This window comes from Rana temporaria, chromosome 5, assembly GCF_905171775.1.
Source record: "Rana temporaria chromosome 5, aRanTem1.1, whole genome shotgun sequence".
NCBI lineage: Eukaryota > Metazoa > Chordata > Amphibia > Anura > Ranidae > Rana > Rana temporaria.
In genome coordinates, this window is record NC_053493.1 from 96,163,332 (window position 1) to 96,190,597 (window position 27,266).

Genomic DNA, 27,266 nt, shown 5'->3' on the forward strand with positions numbered 1-27,266 from the left:
TTGAAGTCTATGGGACTCGAATGTTCAAATTCAAAAGTGCTAATTTTAAAGGCTAATTTGCAAGTTATTGTCCTAAATCGCGTTTGGGGACCCGGGTCTTGCCCCAGGGAACATGTATCAATGCAAAAAAAAGTTTTAAAAACTAACGTTTTTTCGGGAGCAGGGATTTTAATGATGCTTAAAGTGAAAATAAAAATTTAAAAATTACTTTAAATATCGTACCTGCTGGGTATCTATAGTATGCCTGTGAAGTGGCACGTGTTTAGAACTGTCCCTGCACAAAATGACATTACTATAAGAAAAAAATCATTTAAAACTGCTTGCGGCTTTAATGTAATGTCTGGTCCCTGCAATATGGATGAAAATCATTGAGAAAAATAGCATGGTTTTCCCCCTCCCCCCAGGTCATTACCAGCCCCTTTGGCCCTATACACTTTGATCAGCAGTATACATTTGGTGCAAACAAGACCGGACTGTAGGTTTGTTGTTAAGTAGAATCTGTTTGTAATTTTGAACTGGTACATTTTTAAAGTGTAGCTCCAGCCAAAAAAAAATATTTTTAAGACCGGGGCCCCACGAGACAGGTAAGTGACAGAGCGGGGGATGTACAGTGGCAGCATTTGATGGGCACAGTAGTGGCAATTGATGGGCACACTGGCAGCAGTTGATGGTCACAGTAGCGACAGTTGATGGGCACACTGGCAGCAGTTGATGGGGACAGTAGCGGCAGTTGATGGGCAAACTGGCAGAAGTTGATGGGCACAGTAGCGGCAGTTGATGGGCACAATAGCTGCGTTTGATAGCACAGTGGCAGCAATTTGGGTACAGTGGCTGCGTTTGATGGGCAAAGTGGCTGCGTTTGATGGGCACAGTGGCGGCAATTGATGGCACAGTGGCTGCGTTTGATGGGCACAGTGGCTGCGTTTGATAGCACAGTGGCTGCGTTTGATGGGCACAGTGGCTGGGTTTGACGGGCATAGTGGCTGCAAATGATGTTTTTTTTTTTTCAGTCTGTTTGCACCCCCAAAAATTTTGAGCACCAGCGGCCACTGCACTGGAGTGTGAGAAGCTGCTCTTTCAGGGGGTTTTGCAGGTGCTATTTTTAGCGTTATAGTGCCTCAGTGTGAAAGGGGTCTGGATGTGAGGTGAATTGTGAATGTGTGGGGAACCTGTTGGCTCCAATCACGTGCAGAGCTTTGTTCTTTACGTGCAGGGGTACAGGGGTCACAAGGATGGTAGCAGACCCCCCCCCATCTCTTTTTGTGTGACATGGTAGGTGATGGTTGTGAAGTGAGGGGTTAACTCCTCCGCAGTGAACGGGTTAAGATTGGCGCCAGTAAAATCCCCGCCAGAATGCGAGGAGAGCCCATTGTTCTCGCGCGTCACTCGCCCCGCCCCTCGCGCTCTCTGACGCTGTGAGTGGCGGATTCAGCCGAGTGTCGGTCAGAAGGGACGGCAGAGCAGCGGACGTTTCCTGACTGTACCGGAGAGGTAATTATCGAGCGGTGTGAATAGTGCGGGGGGAGGAGAGGCAGAGAACTGGTGCCCCTCCGGTGTGTACGCACCGGGCGGATAGGCGCTTCCCGCCGTCTGGTGCCTTTCCTGCGTTCTATGAAGCGGGCGGGAAAGTGCGGCACACCGGAGTGAGGGCGGTCTGTACACCGAGGTACTGCGCACACTGGGGTGAGGGGTGTACCTGACGGAGCACGACAAGTCCCAGCGAGCCTAGCAATGCATGCTGGGATTTGTAGTCCTCCGAGGTCGGTCCTGTCTGCGTGATGGGGTTCATACACGGCCAGATACGGCGGCGGAGGAGGGGAAAGGTACACCCCCAGTCGGTGTGATCAGCCCGGATCGGGGTATTGTACGAGACACCCCCCCCCCCCCGGATGATCGGGGAAGGGGGGGGCGGCCATCTTGGGTAGATTTTGTCGATCGTTGTCTGACCTGTGCGGCAGATCGACTTTATTTCACAATCTATATTCACAGAAGTGTTGGCTCCTCTGCATCTGAGTCCGGGGGGGGGGGGGAGGGGGGAGAGAATCGGTCACATGGCGGGCAATGGAGAGAAGGCTGCTGAGGGAGCTTTATGAATGAATGGCCGGACCTGTCCATACACATCCCAGGAGGATCCTACCTCCTCCACCCCCCATCATCCACACATGTCTATGGCTAGAGCCATGGATCCCTACATTGAGTGCCCCCCCAATGGAGGTCTGCACTAAGTGCCCCCCCCCCCCATCAATAGAGGTTTGCACTGAATTCTTTATCCCTCCCCCAAAATCAATGGAGGTCTGCACTGTGCAATTGTAGTCTGCACCAAGCCTACTCTCCAGTGCAATGTCCTGTATGCAACCCCCCCCCCCCCCCCCCCCCTCCAAAAAAATCGTTTTTCAGCCCCTGCATTTTTGGAATGGGTCAATGACTTTTCCTTTAAATTCTCTTATCCCAACGCACATGTTGAAGTTGCTGTGCATCAGAGTGGGTGCTGTAGTGACCAATGTCTGTAACCGTTTTAATGCTGGAAATACCCTATATGAAAAGCCGCCCAAAATGTGCTTATCTTTCCAGTTTGTTTTTTTATGGCCAGCTAATGGGCCCAAAATCCCTAATTGTTGATGTTTTTGAGCCGAAAAAATCGAAGGACAAGTTTGGAAATTTTCTGCCGAACGATAAATTAAAAGGTTAAAGCGGGAGTTCACCCATAAAAATTTTTTTTTCAAACAATCCCCTTAGATGGATGCTCATTTTGTCTAGGGGAATCGGCTAGTTGTTTTAAAATATGAGCCGTACTTACGGTTTTCGAGCTGCATCTTCTTCCATCGCTTCCGGGTATGGGTCTTCGGGAGCGGGCGTTCCTTCTTGATTGACAGTCTTCCGAGAGGCTTCCGACGGTCGCATCCATCGCGTTACTAGTAGCCGAAAGAAGCCGAACATCGGTGCGGCTCTATACTGCGCCTGCGCCCCGACGTTCGGCTTCTTTCGGAAAATCGTGACGCGATGGATGCGACCGTCGGAAGACTGTCAATCAAATAGGAACGCCCAGTCTCGCAGCCCATACCCGGAAGAGGCGGAGAGGATGCATCTCGTAAACGGTAAGTACGGCTCATATTTTAAAACAACTAGCCGATTCCCCTAGACAAAATGAGCATGAAGCTAAGGGAAAAAAGTGTCATGTACGGGTGAACCCCCGCTTTAATGTGTTTTCTGTCCAAACTGTTTGCACTAGCTACAAAAAAAAATGAATGGCCACGATTTATCGGTCATTACATGATGGCACTATCGTTTGCTCTCACGATAGAATGTTTGATTTTGAAAATGGGTTCTGCCGATTTCCCGTTTAGTGTATGACCAGCATTAGTCATAAAAAGTCACCAGCACACCAAGGATCTCCAGATTGTGCCCAACGTTTTTTTAATCAGTGATCACATCGTTACAGCAGACGGCAACGTTTCAGGGCCACACAGGACATGCCTGTTTCAGAGTCCTGTGTGACTCTGAAACGTTGCTGTCTGCTGTAACGATGTGATCGCCGATTAAAAAAACAAAAACGTTGGGCACAATCTCGAGATCCTTGGAGTGCTGGTGACTTTTTTTTTTTTAATGCAACATGATGCATTTTTGGTTCAATATGCATTTTGCAATCAGCCTAAGGGCTAGTTCACACTATGGAAACCTTCCCCAGATCACGTTGGATGTGTTTTGGCATGTTTCTGGGTGCATTCCAGGTGCCCACACACTGTACTGGGGTCTGGTGCGTTTTTAATGCTTTTAACCATGTCCCAGTATAGTTCTGCGCGGGATAAATGCATCATGCCCTAATTTTGTTACTGGACCTGCAAGCACTGGTGTGAACTATGCCATTGGAAACCATGTAACGTGGTCTCCATGTGTTTTGGATGCAGAGAAAAAGCACTAGAATGCATGTGGTATGAACTAGCCCTAAAAAAAGTATCTCCCCTAAAAATAAATAAATAAATGCATGTACAGAAATGCAGAAAAACGCTCCGCTAAAATCACTGCAGGAACATATCAAAAGCAAACTGCATGTGTATGAACTGGGCCTAAGTTCTTGTTCACACAGGAGCAGCTTGAAAGTCACCTGACTCTGAAGCTGCCCCGGAGAGTGCGGCTTGCAAAACAACTTTTGTATAGAAGTCAATGCAAGCCTCTCTGAAGTCGCCCATAGTAATACAGACCCAGTACAATACAGAAACCTTTTTCTAAGTCGGAGCGACTTGAGTCGCTATTAGAACAGTTCCATTGTGCAGAATGGAGCGCAACTTGTCAGGCAGCTAAGTCACCTGACAGAGGTCGCCCCTGTGAACCTGGTCTAAATGTAAGTAATGATAGTTTACAATCAGTTTGGCTACATTTATAGAGAATAGAAGATCCTCTGTACACTCAGGAGAAGGTAATACATTGTATTGACTTCACACATCCAAACACAGGAGATCAGAGGGAATGTAGCCTCCTGCACTCTGCTCCTCCTCTTCCAGAACTTTCCCTCCTATAGGCTCTGTTCATAAAGCTTCAGCATGAGGACCAGGCTCCTTATTTTCAGCCATGTGACTGTTTTCTTCAAATCCCATTGGACTCAGATGAAAAGGAGCTTTTATGAATGAGGATGTTGTGTGCGTGTTGTGACCTTAGCTGTGTATAGAGTAGTGTGTCCTGAGCATCCATGGGGGAGGGATTGTTTACCTTTGTGGGAAATGTTTGTTCTGTGGCCACATAAATGTACTAACCAAATGATGACTTCTAAAGGCCATAGCTTGTTTACTACTTATGTCATATAACACGCCTGTATTGGGACCACATATATTTGCCCCCCTATGACTGACAGACTTTTTGTATAGTGAGAAAAGAAAACAGACTTTAAAGGTTCTTCCCCCTTTTTTTTTTTTGTACATTTTTAGCACTGTATTGTTTGTTTAGCATACCCCCCACCCTGTAAATGCTACCAGCAATTTTATAAAGACTTTGTTATGAGTAGGAATGTTCTTTAGATGTCATCACCCAGGGCTGCAGTGCTTTTCTGACAGGAGTGGAAAAGGTCACTAGATGCAGGACACCCATTGGCTAATTGGAAATGTAGGCAGTGCTGTGATACAGCATGTCCATGTGACTACAGACCTGAATGGGGGGACAACACTGCGTTCACAGCACAATATTAGTGTTGTCGACCTGCAGAACGAAGTGGAGGATTGGGGGAGGGGAACTGACAGCCATTTAGGCTCACACCTAAGCGGCTCTGACAGCCACATTTGCGTGGGCACAGCAGTCAAGTCCTTTTGAATGGGCTGCTGTGACTGCGCTTTATGCAGGGTAAAGGTTCCTGCACGGTTTTAAAATGCAGCTGGAGGGAAATTGCTCGGTAGTTTTTGCACCATGCATTTTCCCACAACTGAAAATGCGCTGCATTCTCAGATGTGTGGGGGTGCCATAAGAATGAATGGCAGCCCTGCGTGTCTGCAAAGGAGCTGAGCCGTTTGGCTGCATTACATGTTGGCCTTACACATGGTTGATGGCTTCAGAATATTTTAAGAATGATAATTAGATGTTTGTTCTAGTTGTTGTGTTTTTATTTAAGTTAAAATTTTATTTGCTGTTGGAGAACCGCTTACATTTGTTGTTGATTGAAAAAAGTACTTTATTCTGAGCTTAGCATTCAAAGGCCAGCCATATACCTAGCTTTACACAGTGTACAGGTTAAAGTGATATAAAAAAAAAATGAAGCACTTTCATTTGCTGATTTTAAAGAATTTCAGGTAAGGCCATTTCTAGCTTGGACCAGTGTAACTGCATATGCCATACCTGTGGGATCCCTCTAGAAGCTGGAATTCCCTGTGGTAGACAATGCAACTCCAGTGATCTCCACTAGCTTCCATGTCCCGTGCGATCGGCTGCCCTGCTCCATTGTAAACACAGGAGGACAGCATGGGTGCCATTTTTAGAGAATGGGTTTTCTGAATGAAGCAAAATGTTCTGTGATTGGACGTGGTGGAGAGGCAGGGTGGTGATGTCAAGTCTGTCTAATTGGAGAATGCAAAGCTTTCTCTTAAAGTGATACTAAAGGCTTGTGTCCCCCCCCCCCCCAATAAAATAGTTTTTGTATGCTGTGTGCAAGGGTGTTGCACAGACCGGCCCCCTACCACCTCTTCTGGGGTCCCTGCCAGCACTGTTGATTGCCCCCAATTACATGCCCTGTGCTATGGGGGCATCTGTGTGGGCACGCGTTTGAGCCAGGCTGTCCAAGCCTCCTTCTCCCTCACAGGATTTGACTGACGGCAGCAAGCAATGCATTAAAGGGTCACTAAAGGATTTTTTTATTTTTTTTTAGCTAAATAGCTTCCTTTACCTTACTGCAGTACTGGTTTCATGTCCTTATTGTTCGTTTTTTGCTTTGATGTTGCTGTAATTCTGCTCTGATCTCCACACTTCCTGGTTGTCTTTTTTCCTTACAACCATCATACTGGGAGCTTTTTACTGTAGGTCTAAGCTGTCATTACTGTGTGTCTAAAACTTAACAGAACCAATCAGATTCATTTTAAAAACAAAACACTGCCCTGGATTTGTTTGTTTTTGTTCTGTGTGTCTCTGTAGTTCACAGGAACATGAAAACAGTTTAAAAGTGAAACTAACCTACAGGCACATTATATGATTGATTTTTTATCTATTTATAATCATTTTTTAAAAGGAATCCGTTAACTTTTATGTCTCTATACCCTGTAAACAGTTATTTCAGAAAAAAAAAAAAAATATTTCCTTTAGTGACCCTTTAAGGTTAAAAACATTTTGACTTTTAAACCAATGGTTGGTTCATATGGGTGTCAATGTTAATTCCACACCAGATGCAGATCACAAATGCAGTGCCTTTCCTGCCTCTGGATCACATGGTGATCCAGTTGCAATGAGTTTCCAAAAGTAGTGCCTGCATGAAATTTGGTGCAGGGAGATGTGAGCCCAAAAGGAATGTCCTAAAAATTGCACCGCAGTGAATCGCGCAGCACATTTGTGTGATTTCTACTGTGAAGCGGCCCTAATAGGGCTCATGCTGAGTTGCCGACCACCTGTGTTTGGATTTCAGCAGGGCAGCCACTTGGCATGGGACTTGGAATCAAGTGGAGATGACTGGAGTCGTGGTGTCTTGCTGTAATTTCCAACTTCTAGAGGGGTCCCCACAGGTATGGATTGGTTCAAGCTGGACCAATGTATCCATGTAAAATATGCACTACTTGGATTTCTTTAATCGCCTAATGAGTGCAGCTTCTTTATCTTTTATGCCTTGCCTGTGTTCCAGTTCAAGCTGTGCCATGTCTGCCTTGCCAGCATTCCTGTTTTCAGGATGACTCCTTTCTAATGCAGCACCCTTGCATGTGGGGACTAGTTGTATCTACACTCAATAGGTACACAGCCCTATAGTCTAGGATGGTAAGGCACTCCCTGGCTCCTCCTCCAGGCTAGTAGACTGACACCAGACTGCACTGTCCACTCTTACCTGTGAGGGATGGAAGTTCAGTAAATCAGCATTGAAAGTTGCAAACTGCGAGTGCTGGGGTATATGAATTGTATCACTTTACTGGGGGGGGGGGGGTGTTTATATTAATGTGTTCAAATAAAATCACGGAAGGTTTATTACTATACAGCAGGGATATGCAATTAGCGGACCTCCAGCTGTTGCAGAACTACAAGTCCCATGAGGCATAGCAAGACTCTGACAGCCACAAGCATAACACCCAGAGGCAGAGGCATGATGGGAATTGTAGTTTTGCAACATCTGGAGGTCCGCTAATTGCATATCCCTGCTATACAGGATTTGTTTAGCGCCGACATATTATGCAGCGCTTTACAACTTGAGGGTTTATTTTAGAAACATTTTGACAATCTGTTTTTATTCCTGTTGCCTAATGTAAATGTACCTTTAATTACACGTCATTACTTTTATAAGACCTGACAGTATATGGCTGGCCTAAGGAAGCTGCATGAGCTCTCGGGCATAAAGGACAGGTTCACTTTGGTTTTAAAACTCCCTGTACCCCTCACATATTCTAAGCCAAAAGCCTCCCATGAGTCCCTAGTAAAGTTTTCTGACAGCCTCCTGCAGTTGCCCAAACCTTGTCAGGTGATGTCCCATAGATAGGTGGTGGCCCGTTCTCTGGACGTGTGGGTACGGCCTATTCTTGTCTATGGGAAGATCTTTGCAGGCCACATCAGATGTGTCAGAAGGCCCATTGGATGGGTGTGAAGGGTCACCCGGTGGTGGGCGGGATTATGGCTTGGAATGGGTCAGTGCGGGTTTAGGTGCGCTCCCATCAATGTATATTACAACATGTGTTTTTTGTGAACGCAGCAAAGATGCAGGCTTTTAATATACGTTGATGAAAATGCTCGCTCTAATAGACTTCAGTGGAAGCGTGCCAAAAAAATGCAGCGCACACATGTGACCCCGGCCTTGGAGGACTGGGGAGTTTTTATCCCAAAGTGAAACCTGCACCCAATTAGACTGGTTTATAGTGGTGTGTCTGGGATCTTACCAGTTTGCTGCTGTTCCACCCCTGAGATGATCCCCAGTTGTGGGGATGCTTCTGCTCTACTCCTCCTCCATGTTCACCATAAACATGCACACAGGGCTGGGATGGCACATGCATGTTTATGGAACCCTCTCATCCCATCCTCTGCACATATACTGCAATCTGCCTGGGTAGCCGGGGATTCTTCTGTGATAAGTTGCCTCCTAATAAGATCTGTAGTAAATGAACCGTACATTTCCTAGCTGATGATGTGTATAAGATTGAAGCATTCTCATGTACTAAAGGTTTATGTATTTCATACACAGGACTACATAGTGCTGCAGAGCCATAAGGTCCCCAGATAGGTATTTAAATGCAGGACAGACTGGAGATGCAGGTAGTAGTAATGTTACATTTTCTCATTGTATTAAGCTGTATAAGTGACATTTGGTCCAGGGAGCTGGGCGCTTGTTTCAGATGTTGTCTAGGCATGAAGAGGAGCGCTCCGCCATTGCACAGCAGGCTCTCATTCACTCACACTGCCCGCGGGCGGCGCTCCCCCCCTCCCTGCTTAGCTTTGTCCCGTCCACTCTACAAGGGCGCATGCGCGGGGCGGAGCCACGCAAGGGAGAGGCGGACTTACACGTTTCCTGGCCTGGCGTATCAGAGAAGCTCTGTACATCCTAACGGTGACCGCGGGAGCGCGCTTTAATCATTCGCTCTCCGGTAAGCCGGGCCGGCGGCTCCACCCCCCCCCCCACCTCATCATCATATGTAAACGTTCCCCTACTGATCGGTGTGCTCTGTGCAGTCAGCGCGGCAATACTAGAGATGCAGCAACTCCCCCCTCCCCCCTCCCCCCTTCTATTATCCCGCTCCCTGCATTGTATACCTTCCCATCCCCACTGCATCGGCTGCCCGGCTCAGTGCGGTCTGACCCGTGTATATAGAGAACATCCATGGTGGTCCTCCTTCCCTACACACACACACACACACACACACACACACACACACACACACCAATTATAACACGCCTTTGTGTAATGGAACAAAGACTGAGACCTGAATGATCCCCCTACTCTCCCCTTATCCATCCATCTGTACACACTGCCAGGCTTGTCCTCTGAACCATGTACTCCTATCTGTCTGGATGTTCTGTCCATTATGTGTAATCTGACATTTCTTATAAGATGTTTGTTTATTTTGTAACTATCTGTGACTGTATGAATGTGAACTTTTTGATGAGTGTTTGTATTTTATACAGAAAATGGGGAAGAAGCAGAATGGAAAAGGCAAGAAGGTGGAGGAGGCCGAGCCTGAGGAGTTTGTAGTGGAAAAGGTTCTAGATAGACGTGTCGTGAACGGGAAGGTGGAATATTATCTCAAGTGGAAAGGATTCACTGAGTAAGATTTTCTATTTTCCTCTTCATTTGTAATGTTTGTCTTGTGTGTGAAAGGTCAGCGCCTCCCTCTGGTGTTTGTACAGCCCATTTTTAGTCTGGTATGCTTCAGGTGTATACAAATTGTCTATTCTATTTATAATTGGGGGGGCGCAACGTTTTACACCTCCTGCACATGGGGCGCCTAAACGCCACTTTTTAAGCATTTAGGGCCAGTTCACGCCACAAACGGTCTGTATGCGTTCCAGATGTTTTTATGCATTTTTGGTGCGTCTTGGTGCAGCCTGATGCATTTTTTTCTTTACTGTAAACAAGGACGTATGTTCATCGTGCGTTGTGTGTTTTAGTGTTCCCGTGGAGGAAAAATGCAGCATGGTCTACTTCTTTTTTTTTTTTTCCCTTTCTGGATCTGCAAGCACTGGTGCTACTTTCCACGTGTTTTTGATGCCAAAAGAAATACACTGGACTGCATGTGGTGTGAACTGGCCATCAGGCTTTTTATTTACAGATCTAAATTCCGCTAGTTGTTTTAAGTGGATGTATGGCATGTAAACGTTTGCTACATAAAGATCAGTAAATAGAAAAATATGCAGTTGGTATTTTATGTGCCAGAACACGCATACACCACCTTCCCTGGACTTTCTTTAAGCTCAAATTTTTGCACTTGTGTACCGTGTCCCCTTTAATCTTTTCCCATTTTAGCTTTGCCTACTGTGTGTTTTTCTTCTCCTAATGCTCACTCTGTGCAGTGCAAAGTGTTGAAGCTTACCACTTTGTAGACCTGGTGGCTGCATTTGTGTTCCTTTTTTCAGGCTTTTTTTCCTTTCACCTGGTGATCTGTCTTTCAACTTCTTCCTTTAACAGACCAAGCTGTCCAAAGTAGCAGAGGGTTGAGGCAATATACCACTGACAGGTGCTTATAATGATCGGCTTTTTTTCTCCATTGATCTAAATCTTTATTCAAAAGAAGGGGGGGGGGGAAACCATTAAAAAAATGCCAATGCCAGCTGAGCTAATAAAGTCCATCTAAATCTGCTGGTCTAACGCACCCTCTCTACAGACTGACAATGATGCTATCCAAAGGTGTCTGCTTTACTACTTTCACAATGCACCTTGAGACAAGGAAGTGTTGCTGCCCAGATCACCAGGTGAAATAAGGTGTGGGGGAATCTTAAAAAAACGCAGTCGACCATCTAGGGGATTGGTAAGATGTAGTGTATATAACATTTGTTTCAGGGGTTTACTACAGTTTTGTCACAGCACAGAAGTCGTGCTGCATGGCGGTGACCAGTGCTTAAGAATGCAGATATGCTGCATTTCCCACACTGCGCATCATTCCAGCATTTTGGTGTGCATGGGGCACATAAGGAACCAAATGTTTTTTGTGTGATCTGCATTCATCCACTGCGGGAAATTAAGGTCAACAGTGTGAATGTGCCCTTAAGGATTTGATCAGCTGGCACCCTGAAGAAAACCTTTACTTGGAGGATCAGCAGCATCTGGTTAAAGTAGTTATGAACATACAATGTTGCCACATTCTAATAGTTCTAACTATGCAGGCACCATAACTGCTTTTGCACAATTATAGAAATGGTCTGTTTTGCCCCCACAAAAGTTTGAGTTCTGTCGTGACCATGCATCTCCTCTTCCTGGGGGGGGGGGGGGGGTTACAGGACACTGTGCAAAAATACAATGTACCTGTATTTCATAGTCTGTTCTGCCTGAGGCAAGATGTAGGCTGTGCTTGGACAGGGGGTGTGTTTAAGAGGCAGGCTGTGATTGGGAGGGGGTTTACCAGTGACGCTGTCATTGGTCAGAGCATGTGGTGGCTGAACAAACTCCCAATTCTGGAATTGTGTGTCTGCATGGTGTCCTGCATGCTTTTAAAGCAGAACTACTGCATGTAAAAAGTAATTTATCATTTTAATAAACAGGGCTTTAAAATAAACGTAGTGTTTGTCATGCCTGCAGTACTGAAATTGTCAGCTGTGGAAAGCAGGATGTTATAAAGGTTGGTAGCTTGTAAAACTTTAGAATTTTTTTTTATGAGGAACAGTAAGCAAAGTTGTCCCTCTGCATGGTACATAGGATGGGTCTTAGTTGACAACTTGAGCTGGTCAGGTTGTGTTGAAAGACCCATCGCCTGTGCTAGAATACTGTGCAATTGACAAAGGTATAAGATCTTGATCTGACAGTGCGTATTGGCATTGACCTGAAAAAAGCTTGTAACCAGTGCAATACAGAATTCTTGGACCCCTTTCACACTGGGGTGCTTTTGGGCTAAAAATAGGGCCTGAAAAATGGCTCCCCTGCAGTCTGCGTGAAAGCTTGAGTGCTTTCACACTGAGGCGATGCGCTGGCAGGACGTTAAAATACAAAAAATAACTCCTGCAAGGCAGCATCTTTGGAGTGGTGTGTACACCGCTCCTGCCCATTGAAATGAATGGGCAGCACGCCTGAACTGCTGGCAAAGTGCAGCAGCGCTTTGCACGGTGGTTTCTAACCCTTTTTCGGACACTAGCAGGGGGGGGGGGGGGTTAAAGCGCCATGCTAGCGGCCAAATACCCCTGCAAAAACAGTAAAGCGCCGCTAAAAATAGGGATGCTTTTCCGCTGTATTTTAGGTTGGTGGAAGCAGGATAAGCTGTTCTGGGAATGGCTATAGAGCACTCCTCGGGGAGAGTTTTATGCTTCTGTATATTGGAGAATCCTACATGTTTAGTGTCCTGAAAGCTATAATGTGGATTAGCTAGCCAACTATCTGGAGACTTGTTTCGGGTATGTTCGCAGCCCATGTGTGAATGCAGAACCACCACATGGACAAGGCAAAATGCTTCATCTCCCATATGCACGGTTCACACCATTGGGTTGCAGGAGAGTCCTAAAAAAAGTACTGCTTGCAGTACACTTTTCAGTGCAAGGCAATCTGCTGGCCCACACTGCGCATCTGCCAATTGAACTACATGAGAAGTCTGTGACTGTTCATTTTAAAAATAAAGGGTGATGTGCCAAGCTCAGCGCATAATCACTGCGCTAATCCCCATGGGAAATTAAATTAAAAGAGCTAACAAAAATGTAATGGTTCAGATGGGGTAAATGCCCCAACAAGAAACAAAGCGTTACTAGACTTACTGATTACGAACAATAGACCTGCTCAGATGTGGCAGGGCAGTTTAAGAAAACGCCGATCACGGGTCAATTTGTTTCCGTATAAATCGCACAAATGGGAAACCTAAGGGGAAATACAAAGACACTGGATTTCAAAAAGGCCAACTTTTTACACTCCTTGCTAGAAAATATTAAATGGGATAAAATCCTAGGAACAATGAGAATGGATGTGCTTTTAAGAGCATATTGTATAAGGGTATTAGCCAGTGCATCCCAATGGGAACTAAATTTAAAAGTCCTGGGTGGCTTGACTCAAATACAAGGCTGAGCGGTCCTCATCAGCATTACAACTTTACAAAGAATGCAATAAGAAATGTAAGGGTGCAATCAAGACGCCTAAGATAGAACACGAAAGGCACATAGCGGAGGAGAGTTAAAAAAAAAAAAAAGAAATTCTTTAATTATATAAATGGTAAGAGAGGTCATAACATATTGGCTCCATAAACCATGTACCAGTCCTCACGAAGGATGTGCTGGGACCAGAGAAGGGCAACAAAGCTAATCAAGGGATTGGAGGATCTCGGCTATGGGGAAAGACTGCAAGCACTGAACTTATTCTCGCTGGAGAGACTATTGAGGGGACCCCAATCTGTCCATCTCCTACTCTAACTTTTAAACAATCCCTGTAAACCCTTCTCTTCAGAGAGGAGGCCTACCCTAACCACTGTATTTTCATCTGATCATCCCCCACAGCTACTACCCTTTGTTATAGATTGTAATCTCTAACGAGCAGGGTCCTTGGATTCCTCCTGTATTGAATTGTACTGTAACTGTCTTCCCCGATGTAAAGCGCTGCGCAAACTGTTGGCGTTATATAAATCCTGTATATTATGATTTCAATGTACAAATACCGTACTGGTGACTCCACAATAGGAATACACAAGGAAATTTAAAGACGCGCAGCCACTCACTAAAATTTGGAAAAGCGGTTTAACCTTAAAGCAGAGTTCCGCCCAAAAATGGAACTTCCACTTTTCAGAACCAACCCCCCCCCCCCCCAATTTCCGGGCATAGATACCGAGGCACCGGCAGGTATCTACACTTCCTTTTTGCCCTAAACCCCCCCCCCCTTCTGGGAGACACACAGGTCCCAGAAGACAGCAGGTCGTGCATGCGCAGTAGGGAGCCAGGAAGTGAAGCTGCAAGGCTTCACTTCCTGTTTCCCTTACCGAAGATGGCGGCGGCAGCACCTGAGAGCTAAGCGATGGCTCGGCTTTGGGTGCCGACATTGCATGTGCCCTGGACAGGTAAGTGTCCTTATTTTAAAAGTCATCTGTTGCTGCTGACTTTGGGGGGAGGGAAACTGCGTAGAGGGTTCTTTACTGAAAGAGCAGTGAGGATGTGGAATTCTTTTCCACAAGCTGTGCTGGGAGCATCTATAACAGGGATATGCAATTAGCGGACCTCCAGCTGTTGCAAAACTACAAGTCCCATCATGCCTCTGCCTTTGGGTGTCATGTTTGTGGCTATCAGAGTCTTGCTATGCTTAATGGGACTTGTAGTTCTGCAACAGCTGGAGGTCCGCTAATTGCATATCCCTGATATATAACTTCAAACTATTGGGCACCTAAACTACCACCATACCGGGATATACATGTCCTAACATAAAAATGCACACGCAGGTTGGACTTGATAAACTTGTGTTTTTTTTTTTTTTTATATTTATTTATTCCCCACCTCACCAACTATGTAATCTCTGCACACTACCAGCTGATGTGCTGCAATGCAGAGACTGGTGTGTATGAGCCCTAAATTTTTTTTTTTTTTTTTTTTGTGTGCTGACATTTTGTATTGATATTTTCAGTGCAGACAACACATGGGAACCAGAAGAGAACTTGGATTGTCCAGAATTGATTGAAGCATTTCTCAACTCACAAAAGGCTGGCAAAGAAAAGCCCGCAGAGGGAAAAAGGAAGTCCATTTCAGACAGCGAATCTGAAGAAAGCAAAGCGAAGAAAAAGCGAGAATCGGTATAATTATAGGGAACGTGCTGGGGGTGGCATTGTGAAAGCATATGGTACAAAAACAGATTTTATAAGATGGCAGCATTAAGAATGCCAAATGTTGTAACCAATTTAAACTTTTTAAGCCTAATCGGCACACTATCTATTTTTATATGATCAGTGTACCTTTTTAACATTTAAACCCGCCACAACTTGAAAATTGAGAAAGTAGATCCTTGACGCCACTATCTGCATGTCATGACTTCTGATTTACATGAAAGGCTAGCTGCTTGGGTTCCAGCCCATCCCCCATAGCCAGTACTTTTGCCCATCATAGTCCTAAGCTAATATGGAGGCTTAGTGGCCAAGAAGGCTAGCTTTCTACATGAGGGGAGTGAGCTGGCAAGAACCTCTGTCAGGGTAGCTGTAGTTTTGTGCTTGGGTTGAACTGCAACAGACCAATTTGAACAGCTTTTCGTTAGATTATTTTGTAAATGGGGTTCTTGGTGATAAAGTAAATGTCTAACCTGGAATCTCAGTAAGCCATATTCCTGATATAAAAGCTCATATATCGGAAGCATTGTAAAGGTTAACATTGCTTCAGTTGGAAATGGTTAGGCTACTTTCACACAAATTTTTTTCAGGCATTTTAGTGCTAGAAATGGCACATGTCAAAGCCTGAGTGCTTTCACACTGGGGCGGTGCGCTTGCAGGACGTTGGAAAAAGTCCTGCAAGCAGCATTTTTGTGGCGGTTCTGGTGCGCTGTATACAATGCTCCTGAAATGAATGGGAAGTGCCTGAAAAGTGCTTTGGCTGCTAGTGGGGGTTAAAAGTGGCGCGCTAGCAGCCGAAACGCATAATGGCGATTTACTGTCGTTTTAGCTAACGCCGGGCACTTTCAGTGTGAAAGTACTAAATGTCCAGTAATGGTCTCCAAGCTCCTTATCTCAGTCTCTGCATGACCTTCTATATATAGACTGCTGTAAACCTTGGTGATTACCATCACTTTTTATAAAATAGTTTTTGCTTCATACCTCCAGGATTTTGTATGTGTCTGTCCAGCGATGTCTTTTCCCCTGATTGTACAATGTAAAAGTAGCCATACACACTTGGATTTTCTGCAGATTTTTGTCTTCAGATTTACCAAAGGCATATGAGGTCGGACCTTAAGAGTTTCAATTTGTATGCAATCGGGCAGGCTCTTGCACTACATAGTTTTGGTAAATCTGAAGACAAAAATCTGCAGAAAATCTAATGGTGTGTATGGGGCTTGCGTGAGCAGACGCACTGCACATTCAGGTAAAAGTAACCAATTTACCTGATGGTCTTCATAACTTATACTTGCCTGCACAGCCACATGATATGTGTGGTCAAGGGGTGTCCACACACCTATATAAAATTATTTTACACAAGTGCTTGCTGATTTATTAACACAAAGTGCTCTCATGTGAGGGTTCTGACCTGAAAGCTGCAGAAGGCTTTATTTGTTAGGGCTCTATGGGAGAGTGAGGTGGCAGAAGGGGAGGGGTAGACTATATAGGCATAATATGATTGAAGGTGTTGCTTCTAGTCTTGTGCCCAGATTGTATTGAAAATGGTCTAAAGGCAGCATTGTGAAGTGGAGGTGTTTTTTCTGTTCTGTCTCTAACCAGATCATTTTATTTCAGGTTGATAAACCCAGAGGCTTTTCTAGAAGTTTGGAACCAGAGAGGATAATTGGAGCTACAGACAGCAGTGGAGAGCTGATGTTCCTTATGAAATGGTGAGATTGATTTGATAATTTTGTAGTTGACATTAAAATACAACTCTTCCAAAACTGCATGCAGTGGGAAAGGGTTAAATTGTGTTGCGTCTTTGCTCTGTTTTCATGCACTACTTTGCTGTAATTGGAGTGTGACAGACCAGGAAGTCCAGGAAAACCTTTCGAATGTGTGTGGAATTGGGCAAGTATTGCTGCTTATGCCTCTACTCTAGACTGGGTGGCTCTGCTGCAACGGTCAATTTTACTGCTGCCTTTTTGTTTGGCTTTAAAGCAGTATTCTGCCCAAAAGAATTAAAAGCCAGTAGCTACACATACTACTGCTGTTGGCTTTTAATAGAACACTTGCCTGTCCTGTAGTCCAGCAATGTCGGCACCCGCAGCTGATGTTTCCATCAGCTGTTGGGTGCTGCCATTGCGGTTAAGGGAACTCTGTAGCCTTTCGGCTTCACGCCGGGAACCATACTGCGCATGAGCAAGTCCCAGCTCCTCTCTCCCATTTAGCCAGAGGAGGAGGATGTCACGGACAGCAGCCCGGACTCCCGGAAGTGGGAAAGGATACCTGTCAGACTGGTATCCTCGCCTCCCGCCCGAAAGGTGGCAATTGTGGCACCAGGGGGGAATCGGATGTTTCACTTTTAGGTGAAACTCCACTTTAAGACCTGACAGCAGATACAAATTCTTACCCTTTCTGTCCAAAACAATATGTTATATCTAATCAAGTTAGTTGTATGGAATAAAAAAAAACTTTCTTCTGTTCATGGACGGACACAGCAGCAATTGACCTTCGGGTGTTATATCCTTCCTTCCAAGAGAGACTAGGCAGAAAAAAACAGCACTTAAAGTGTTAAAACACTTTTCAGTACAGCTTCTCCCAGGGGGCGTGGTCCCCCGGGTATAACCCACTCTCTGACTCAGCAGCTTCCAGTTTTTTTCTGCCTAGCGTCAGGAGTAGACATGGCCTTCTGGAGTCCATGTACTCTGGAATTTCGCTTTTTTTTTTTTTTTTTTTTTTGTTCCTGCATTTTTGAATCCTGAGATTCTACTATCAACTGCCGACTGGGTGACAGGCTGGATCTCGATCCTTGTAGTCTGTCACCCCCCCCAATGCTCAGCCATCGAGCGTGTGCCGGCCCTTGGCTCAGCTCTGGGTCATCCACGACATGCCCCGTTGCTCCAGGGGTGGCCGGGGAACTACATGTTTCAGGGCACACATGACCGGTCTCTATGGCTTTCGAACAGTGTGTCTCGTTCGACAGCCATGCCGTTTAGCGGATGTTGGTTCTGTCCGGAATGCTTCCAGCCGGTGGTCGCAGGAAGGTTAAGTAGTGGCCCCCCTGGCAAGGTGGTATGGCTGGTGCTTTCCTGGGGAGGTCGAATGAGGGTCCGCCCTGCTTCCCTCTCCCTCCTTTCCCATGCTGGGGTGGCGGCTGTAAGGGGCTCTGTTACTACGGGGGCTGTGCTGCTGTGTGGTGCTATTAATTTTTTGTAGTGCCTTTCCTTTTTCACCATTTAAAGGCTTACTTAAGATTCATTGGTGTGCGGCTGTCCAATACCCTGCCTTCAAGTTTTTGCCTCATGCATTGCAGGCACCCACCTGTTTCTGAGAGGACATTGATTGCTCAGGTGTGCTCACCTGGAGCAGCAGCTTCTCCCTTCTTATTAATTTGTTGTACTGGAGTTGCTTAGTGTTCTGGGCTGTGTTTTCTGCTGTGTCACTGTTGCTTTAAACACGTGTATGGCCGCCATTTTGCAGCCCGCAAATTACTTCCTGAGGGACGGTGCAGAGCAGACAGCACTCTCAGCGCTTCAGCAGCACTACAGCCTGGCGGTGAGTTACCTGGGGGTCCCCTGCTCTCCGTTTTGTGGACAGGAGGGTGACCTGTGGGTCTCTGCCTTGCAGTACTAGGGCGGCATAGCGGTGGGTCAACATGGAGTCTGAACAGAAGCTTCTACCCCAACAATGCCTGAGTTAACCCTTGGTGCCCCTGCGGTCTCTGTAGAGCCCATACGGCAGTCCCTTAGGCGTTTATCGCCAGGATTGAAGTGACAAGCGCCTGCTTCTGGGGACGGCTCTGACACGGAACCAGACCCTGCTGCTGGCTCTGGTTCTGTCATGTCAGATGTTGCAGGCTTAGCCCACACGGTCAGTGAGGATGACTCTGCTTCAGCGCTTGATAAGGCGTTTTTTTTGGAGCTTTTATTACTGCGGTGCGGGATACTCAAACTTGAGGACGGCGGAGACATCAGATGCCGGTCCCTTTTGGGTTCTGCACGCCACCCCGCACCGCAAAAGTGTTTCCTTGTGTTCCTTACCTGGACAAAATATTATACAAGGAATGGGATCGGCCACAGAAAGTTTTTGATGTACCAAAATACTTTGCGGTCCGTTATCCTCTTGAGGAAGACTTTAAAAAAAAAAAAAAAAAAAAAAAAAGGTCCTTCGTCAGCGGACCCCCCTGTGTCCAGACTGAACAAGTCTACCACGTTACCTGTGGAAGGGGCTCTCGCCTTTATGGACCCCGCAGCTAGGAGAGCTGCGGCTGTGGCCTGATCCATGTTCACAGTAGTGGGGTCGGCAGTGAGACCAGTTTTGGCCAGAGCTCTAGTGTCACAATTACCGAGCGGGCAAAGTCCCTGCTGCAGGAGCTGGAGGCGCATAATGCTCCTGAGCTCTGTGTGGGCCTGGCTGGTGCAGGGCCTGCAGTTTGTCTGTGAATTGGCCCTGGATATGCTCCTCTTGCTCTCCAGGGCCTCCGCGGTGGTACTATGCCACCTTGTGTGGCTAACGTGTTGGTCTGCGGACCAAACCTCTAAAAGGTCCGTAGGAGGACTTGCTCTTGAAGGGTGTACGGCCTTTTGGGGCGTCCCTGGATGACATCATTATATATGCTACAGGGGGTAAGGGCACTCTGCTCCCGCAATCTGGGAAGGGTAAGGAGCCTTGTCATAAGCAGGGTCCCTCCTTTACCTCCCCCAAGCAATTTTTTTATTTATTTTTTTCGCCCCCATGTGCGGCAGGAAAACGTTTCCAGGGTGCGAAGGCGCCCGTTGTAGATCAAAAAGCGCACTTGGTACCGCAAGCCTGCTTCTAGGTCTGCCCCCGCCAGACACTCGGGTGGGGAGCTGACTTTGCGGATGCACGGCTCGGTGGAGATCCTCTTTTCGACCGCTGGGTTTGCGAGGTAATTTCCTTGGCGTACAAGATGGTTTCTCTCTTGTCCACCAAACAGATTTTTCCTTCCAGCTTCCTCCAGTATGCCGGGTGGCCCTGTCAGGGGGCTGGTCAAGATCTGCTGGTCAGGGAAGTGATTATACCGGTTCCTTCAAGGGAACGGTTTCAGGGTTTTTTACTCCAATCTGTTGTCCCTAAAAAAGGAGGGGGTCCGTCCAATCCTGGACCTCAAGGCCCTTAACTGTTTTTTGTCAAAGTTCAAAGATTCAGGATAGAATTGTTCGCTCGGTAGTGGCGGCTCTCCATCAGGGGGACTTTATGGCGTCCTTGGGTACTCAGGACGCGTACCTGCATATTCCCATACGCGCAAAACACCAGAGGTTTCTGCGTTTTGCAGTCGAAGAGGACTATTTTCAAGTTGTGGCCCTCCCCTTCGGCACCACAAGTTTTCACAATGGTGCTCGCTCCGATTCTGGCCGTGCTAAGGCAGCGCGGAATCACTATTGTGGGATCTCCTGAGAGCTTCTTTAAGCTCAGACTTAGGAGAGGATGGGTTCATCACCTGCCAGCCCCTCCAAAAGATTTGGGTGGCTACTGAATGCCCAGGAGTCAATGTTGGTTCCGTCCTAGCGACTGGAATACCTGGGGTTGGTCCTGGAATTCTCGGAAGCACGTTTTTTTTTTTTTTTTTTTTCTCCCCCGACGGAAGAACTCCAGACACTGCAATCTGCGGTGCAGCGGTTTGCGACCCAGCAGTGGTCGTCGCTTCGCCTTTACAAGAGAATTCTGGGTCCCATGGTAGCCTTTTTCGAAGCGGTTCCGTATGCCCAATTCCACACCCGAGTTTGACAGATTCTGTCACGTTGGGACAAGCTCCCTTTGTCTCTGGATTACCAGATTTGGGTGAAGTCGCCTGGTCAGGTCCTCCCTAGTATGGTGGCTGACATCTCCGGTACTTCGGACCGGGAAATTATTTTTTGCCGTGCTATCGGACAGTGGTCACGACGGATGCCAACCTCTCTGGCTGGGGGCGTTGGACTCAGGTGGAGTCATGTCTGCCAGTCAATGTCCTGGAGCTCCGGGCTATCGGGCTGCGTCTCCCCAAGTGGTTTCTGGGTCTGCAGGACCGTTCGGTCAGGATTCAGTCCAACACCACAGCCATGGCGTATGTCTACCATCAAGGGGGCAAGCGGAGCTCGGCCGCGGTGGTGGAGGTTGCACACATCCTTCGGTGAGCCACAAGGTACGCTCCGGCTCTGTCGGCCGTGTACATTCCGGGGTGCAGAGTTGGCAAGCCGACTACCTGTCGACAAACACTGGACCAGGGAAAATGGTCGTTGCACCAGGAAGTGTTTTCAGAGTTGTGCCAAAAATGGGGCACGCCAGGCGTGGACCTTCGGGCGTCCCGTCTCAATTGGAAGGTGTCGTTTCGTGGCCAGTTCAAGAGACCCTTGGGCGGACGCGTTGGTGGCACCGTGGGGTCACTATCGCCTAAATCTACGCTTTCCCTCCTCTGAAGCTTCTCCCTCACCTGTTGCGCAGAGTGGAAGCGGAGGGGATGCCAACAATCCTGGTCGCTCCGGATTGGCTGCTCTTTTCCTGGTACGCGGACCTGGTGCCAGTCGTCTCTTGGATTTTCCCCCTGAGAGTAGATCTTCTGTCGCAGGGTCCGATTTTTTTTTCCTCACCCTGCTTTACAGTCGCTGGCTTTAACGGCATGGCTGTTGGGAGTCAGGAGCTGGAGGTCCGTCGGACTCTGTGATCTCTACCATGCTACTTGCACAGAAGTCTACTTCACGTAGGATTTGCCATCGTACGTGGAAGGCCTACATCTCTTCGTGTGCAGAGATGAAAGGACACCCCCGCACATACGTGCTGTCCCAGATGCTGCTGTTCCTACAGCGGGGAGTGGGTCAGATTTCGGCCTTGGCTGTTTATTTTTAGCGACCGTTGGTGACGCACTCCCCGGTGCGTACGTTTTTACAGGGGGTCAGGCTTGTGACCTTCCTGTGTGTCCTCCACTGCCTCCATGGGACTTGAATTCGTTCCTCTCGGTGCTTCAAAAGGGCTCCGTTTGAGGACATTCGGGAGATTCTTTCTCTGTCCCAGAGGGTGGTCTTTCTTAGTAGCCATTCCTTCGGACAGACGAGTTTTTGATCTGGCAGCCTTGTCTTGCAGGGCTCTTTTTATAATGAGGACATTGTTTTACTATCCTTATGTCCTATGGGCGTACTTGTCTGCTACGGCTCCGTTCCGGAGATTGGACTCACTGTTCATGTCGGTGAATGGTACTGAGAAAGGTCTGGCGGGCTCGTCGGCCTCCATTTTCAGGTGGATCAGACAGGTCGTGCCTCCCTTTCTGCTTACGGCGCATTCGACTAGGGCGGTTGATCCCTCTTGGGTTTTCCGCCATCAGGCGTCTGTTTTACATGTGTGTAAGACAGCGATCTGGTCGTCAATCCACACCTTTTCAAGTTTTACAAGGTGGATGTGGGCGCATCTGCGGATGCCTCCTTTGGCCGCAAGGTTTTGCAGGCGGCTGTTTCAGGTTGAAGTTCCTCCGTTGAACTGTTTCCCCCCCCCACCCCTCAAATTTTTTTGACACTGCTTGGGGACGTCCCTAAGCTCAATTGCTGCTGTGTCCGTCCATTAACGGAAGAGAAAATAGGATTTTTGTACTCACCGTAAAATCCATTTCTGAGTTCACAGCACCCACCCCTCTTTGTTTGTACTGCTTGTTACGAACTGGAGCTGCTGAGTCAGAGTGGGTTATACCCGGGAGACCACGCCCCCTGGGAGGAGCTGTACTAAAAAGTGTTAACACTTTTAAGTGCTGTTTTTTTTCTGCCTAGTCTCTCCTGGAAGGATATAATACCCTTAAGGTCAATTGCTGCTGTGTCCGTCCATGAACTCGGAGAAATGGATTTTATGGTGAGTACAAAAATCCTATTTTTCCACTCGCCTAGATGGCTGCTGCAGCAGTCTCCTGCTGGCTCTACGCTGAGAACTCAACGCCAAGATCGCTCAGTTCTTGGGTCTGCTTTGAGCGCTGACTCTGTCACCGGCTCTGTGCTCTGCCCCTCCAGTGCTCACTGGAGTGCTGGACTGTGGAGGGAGCGACTAACTCAGTGGCAGTAATTGCCATTTTGCTGTGTAAATCTTAATTCCCAACACGGTTATTGTGGGTCTATAGCATCTTTTAAATGAAAATGATTTTTTTTTATTTTTTTAGCGCTGATATACCGTCTTATTTACCGCAATATTCGGCCGCTAGCGGTGCAGTTTTAACCCCAGCTATCGGCCGAAAAAGGGTTAATACCGCCTGCAATGCACCTCTGCAGAGACGTGTTGCTGGCGTTATTACCGCGGTTTCCCATTGATTTCAATGGGAAGGAGCGGTAAACACACCGCTCCAAAGATGTGGCTAGCAGGACTTGTGGAGCGGCTTTCACACTGAAGACTGCAGGACCTGATTTTTTTTTTCAGGTGGTATAGCAGCACTATTAACGCTAAACCACCTGAAAAATGTGTCGGTGTGAAAGGGGCCTAAAAAGGGTAGTGATGCTGCTTTTTGGTAATGAGGAAGAAATGCATAGGCAGAAAAACTGTGCCACCTGAAGTCTCTGAAATGCTCCCATATATTCAGCTTGTGTACTAGTATGGTCTTGTACAGTGATGGCAAACCCTGGCACCCCAGATGTTTTGGAACTACATTTCCCATGACTGCAGAATGCATGAGCATTATAGGAAATGTAGTTACAAAACATCTGGGGGTGCCAAGTTTCGTCATCACTGATCTAGTAGGATTACTATACAATGACTACCCTCAATGGGGGGGGAAAAAACAATAGACTCCTATACATATACTTTTATGTGGTGGATTGCTTGCATTGCTGGTGACTTTAAAAAAAAAAAAAGCGCCTAATACTACCTACTCTGTGCAAGGTTAACTGCTGGCAATCTTGACTTGCTCCCGAATCAGGCTGTTCGTATCTATAGTGTGATCCGCATGGCTCAACCCCTCACAGGACTTGATTGACAGCAGGAGCCATTGACTCCCACCTGTGTCCTGTAAGGACAGATACCAGTACAACACTGGATCGAGATTTTTTTTTTTTATTTATTTTTTTTAACCTTGGATAAAAATAAAATAAATTTAGGCTTTAGAACCAATTACTTTATTTCCTTTAATGCATTCTCCATTGAGATAAAAAAAAAAGAGAATGCATTAAAGGAAATAAAAAAGTAATTGGTTCTAAAGCCTACATTTTTATTTTTTAAGGTAAAAAAAAAATCTCGATCCAGTGTTGTACTGCTATCTGTCCTTACAGGACACAGGTGGGAGTCAATGGCTCCTGCTGTCAAATCCTGTGAGGTTTTGGGGTTGAGCCATGCGGGTCACACTATAGATACGCACAGCCTGATTTGGGATCAAGTCTGCAGGTGTGCTCCATAGCTAGCAGCTTCCTATGGAGGTGTAACTCCAGAAGAGGTTCGGGCAGCTCTGTGCAATAACCTTGCACAGAGTAAGGTAGTATTGCATGTGTTTCAACCGCTTTTGATGGATGGGTTGGGTTTTACCTTTGCTTAGTACGGAGATCTGGATAGTTTAACTTTTTGAGTTTGTTGCTTTAGACTGAACTCTCAAATTATTTTCCAGGAAAGACTCTGATGAAGCAGATTTGGTTCCAGCAAAAGAAGCAAATGTGAAATGTCCGCAAGTTGTAATTGCTTTTTATGAAGAGAGGTTAACATGGCACTCCTGTCCAGAGGATGAAGCGCAATAGACTATTGCTGATGTAGGATTTTTGTTGTGTTCTTTTTTTTTTTTTTTTTTTTTTTTTTTTTTAATTGACTTTTGGCCTCTTGAACTTATGGTTATGTGTTTAGTATTTTTCTGATAAACCACACCAGTAATTCGGCTGAATGTGGCCCCACAATGTATATGGTCTATAGAGCTTTTGATACATATGTATTGCTCTAGGCTTTTTATAAATCTGTACAACTGAAGTCTGAGCATCTAATGCAAACTTGCAATCGTTTTGTAGCCTTCAAAAGATGTGCATGTTAATGCTTTATTCCCATTACCATAGGCTATTAGCACCAGATTCTGCTTCAATGTAAGCAGTCTGGAGAACTTTGTAGTATGTGGAATGTTTCCTGACTGTATATTGTTTACTTCAATGTAAATACTGGTGAGCAGTGTTCAATAAATAGTTTTATATTCTCAATTGTCTGATTCTTTTATCATGAACATATTTAAAGTGTTAATTTGCCCTCACTTTCTAGTGCATCCAAGGGAATCCCAGTATGTTTGAATCATTTGGCAGCGAAGAGGAATTATGCCTTTAAATTGCATAACTTTTTTGGTCTAAACATGAGTCTCCCAGTCAGTTTAGTCTCCAGCTGTGTGATATAATCGGGTAGAGAAACCAATGAGAAGCTCAAAGAAATGACAAGTCGCATGTCTTTCTGCTCCAGCCACTGAAGGGCTGAGGTTGCTAGAGGAAGGCTAATATATTGACTGCTCAGCTATTTGTATTTCCTCTCAGGCACTGTACTACAGTAATTGATCTGGTGTCTACTGCCGGAAAAACATTTCTAGGTGAGCATTCTTTGAATCGGGGCTCAGTTACAATAAGTCAGAACAAAGGGGGTGTAGTTGGAAGAAGTAAACCCACTAGAAAGGGGGGGGGGGGAGCACCTCCTGCAAGACAAAGGACCTGGGTATCGCTGGTGCCGGCTCTGTGATTGGCCAGAGCCGTGATGCTGTCACTCCCACAAGTAGGTTTAGGAGATATTTCAAGCACCTACAGGTAAGCCTTAATCTTGCCTGTAGGTTAAAGTGATTATAACCACTTCAAGTGAACATGTAAAGATATTCCTGAACAAATGAAATACATTTAATCGCTGCAGCCTCAAACTATTGAAGGTGGACCAATTCTTTTAAAGGAAATCTGTACTCGGATTTATAAGGGGCATGTCTGACTGTCCAGCTTAAAGTAGTTGTAAAGGCTGAAATGTTTGCCTTCATGCATTCTAAGCATGAAGTTTAAAAAAAAACGAAATGTCCAGCTGCTCCCTTTATTACTTAAACCCAACCTCGATTTGGCAATGTGCATGAGCCAAGGCTTCTGATTTGTCTCACCCTGCTGTCAATCGCAGCCAGTGGGGCAGAAACAGGGCTTGAACACAGAGCTGGCGGCTTGCTGTGGGGGCACTTGGAAAGAGTGAGGGGCCCACAGTGCTGGCAGAGGACCCAAGAGGAGGGTTGGAACTGCTCTGTGCAAAGCAATTGCACAGAGCAGGTAAGTATAACCGCTTGCCAACTGCTGCACGAACATTTATGTTGGCAACATTGCACAGCTGCGCAAAGGGATGCAACTTTGCACCCCCTGCTGCGAGCTCCGTATCCGCGGACGCTGTGTCCCGCAATCGTGTCAGCTGCCGAACAGGGAAATTCCTGTGTAAACAAGGCATTTCCCTGTTCTGTCTTGTGACAGGACACTGATCTACTGCACCCTGTCATCAGGAGCAGTGATCAACGTATCGCTGGTAGCCCAGCCCCCACAAAGTTAGAATTGCTCCCTAGGACACTTAACCCTTTCCTCACTGATCTCCCTGTATAGATTTCAATAAAGCAACTGACAGCCGCTTCCCAGTGGCTTTCAGCTGCTTTATTAAAAGCTATACAGGGAGATCAGTGCTTGTAACTCCCTGCACCGATCACCCCTGACTGACCCCTTGGGCCCTTTTTTCTGGGTCCTCCTTTCTTTCAGGATGGAGAGAGGAGGAAGGAGATGGTAAATCTTTCATTTGCTGACTCCTTCCTTTTCTGAATGCAGTCAGTGATCACTGAATCTGACCATTCATAACTGAGCATAGTAAACTGTTTACAATGTAAGTTTATCAATGGAGAGGAAAAAAGAAATGCGCTAGAAATCATTCACTAAGGTATTAAACAAACTGGCAGACAAATATATACGTATTTAAACATTGAATGGTAACGTGTAGTAATTCCATATGGTGCTTGTGCTCAATAGATATCTCCTATGGACTGGTGCTCAGACCGGGTGCCCCACATAGATGTGCACTTGCTGCAAAATATGGACCAACTATTGCTAGTGTGGTCTAGTAAGCATGTGGGGATACCCCGAACTCGGGTCTTTCGGGTGATGTCTTATTGGTAGAGATGTACCTCATAAAGGATGAATAGGATCAGTCACCTGTCCTACATGGTGTTCATCAGCACACAAGACCTTAAAGGCTTTCTCTTTTGATCCTATTCATCCCTACCAATAAGACGTC

General features: G+C 46.4%; 1 protein-coding gene across 4 annotated transcripts; it reads left to right on the forward strand.

The window, feature by feature from the left end:
- The first annotated feature begins 1,382 nt into the window (after positions 1-1,382).
- CBX3 (chromobox 3) lies at positions 1,383-25,189 on the forward strand. 4 transcript variants are annotated; one of them, XM_040352892.1, is made up of 6 exons: positions 1,384-1,491; positions 8,840-8,913; positions 9,778-9,917; positions 14,885-15,050; positions 16,692-16,786; positions 24,619-25,189. In XM_040352892.1, the coding sequence occupies exons 2-6, from the start codon at positions 8,887-8,889 to the stop codon at positions 24,743-24,745; spliced, it is 555 nt and encodes a 184-aa protein (XP_040208826.1). In that variant the 5' UTR covers positions 1,384-1,491; positions 8,840-8,886; the 3' UTR covers positions 24,746-25,189. The 4 variants fall into 4 exon arrangements, with proteins under 4 accessions (XP_040208829.1, XP_040208826.1, XP_040208828.1 ...); XM_040352894.1 differs by having other exon boundaries at positions 8,840-8,910; XM_040352895.1 differs by lacking the exon at positions 8,840-8,913 and having other exon boundaries at positions 1,383-1,491.
- The last annotated feature ends 2,077 nt before the right edge of the window (positions 25,190-27,266 follow it).

Bases quoted from the DNA above. Each gene is read 5' to 3' on its own strand.
- CBX3 (XM_040352892.1), top strand. From the start codon at position 8,887: ATGCAGGACAGACTGGAGATGCAGGTA. The intron at 9,918-14,884 runs GTAAGATTTTCT...TGATATTTTCAG, and splicing joins AAGTGGAAAGGATTCACTGA to TGCAGACAACACATGGGAAC. The intron at 16,787-24,618 runs GTGAGATTGATT...ATTATTTTCCAG, and splicing joins CTGATGTTCCTTATGAAATG to GAAAGACTCTGATGAAGCAG.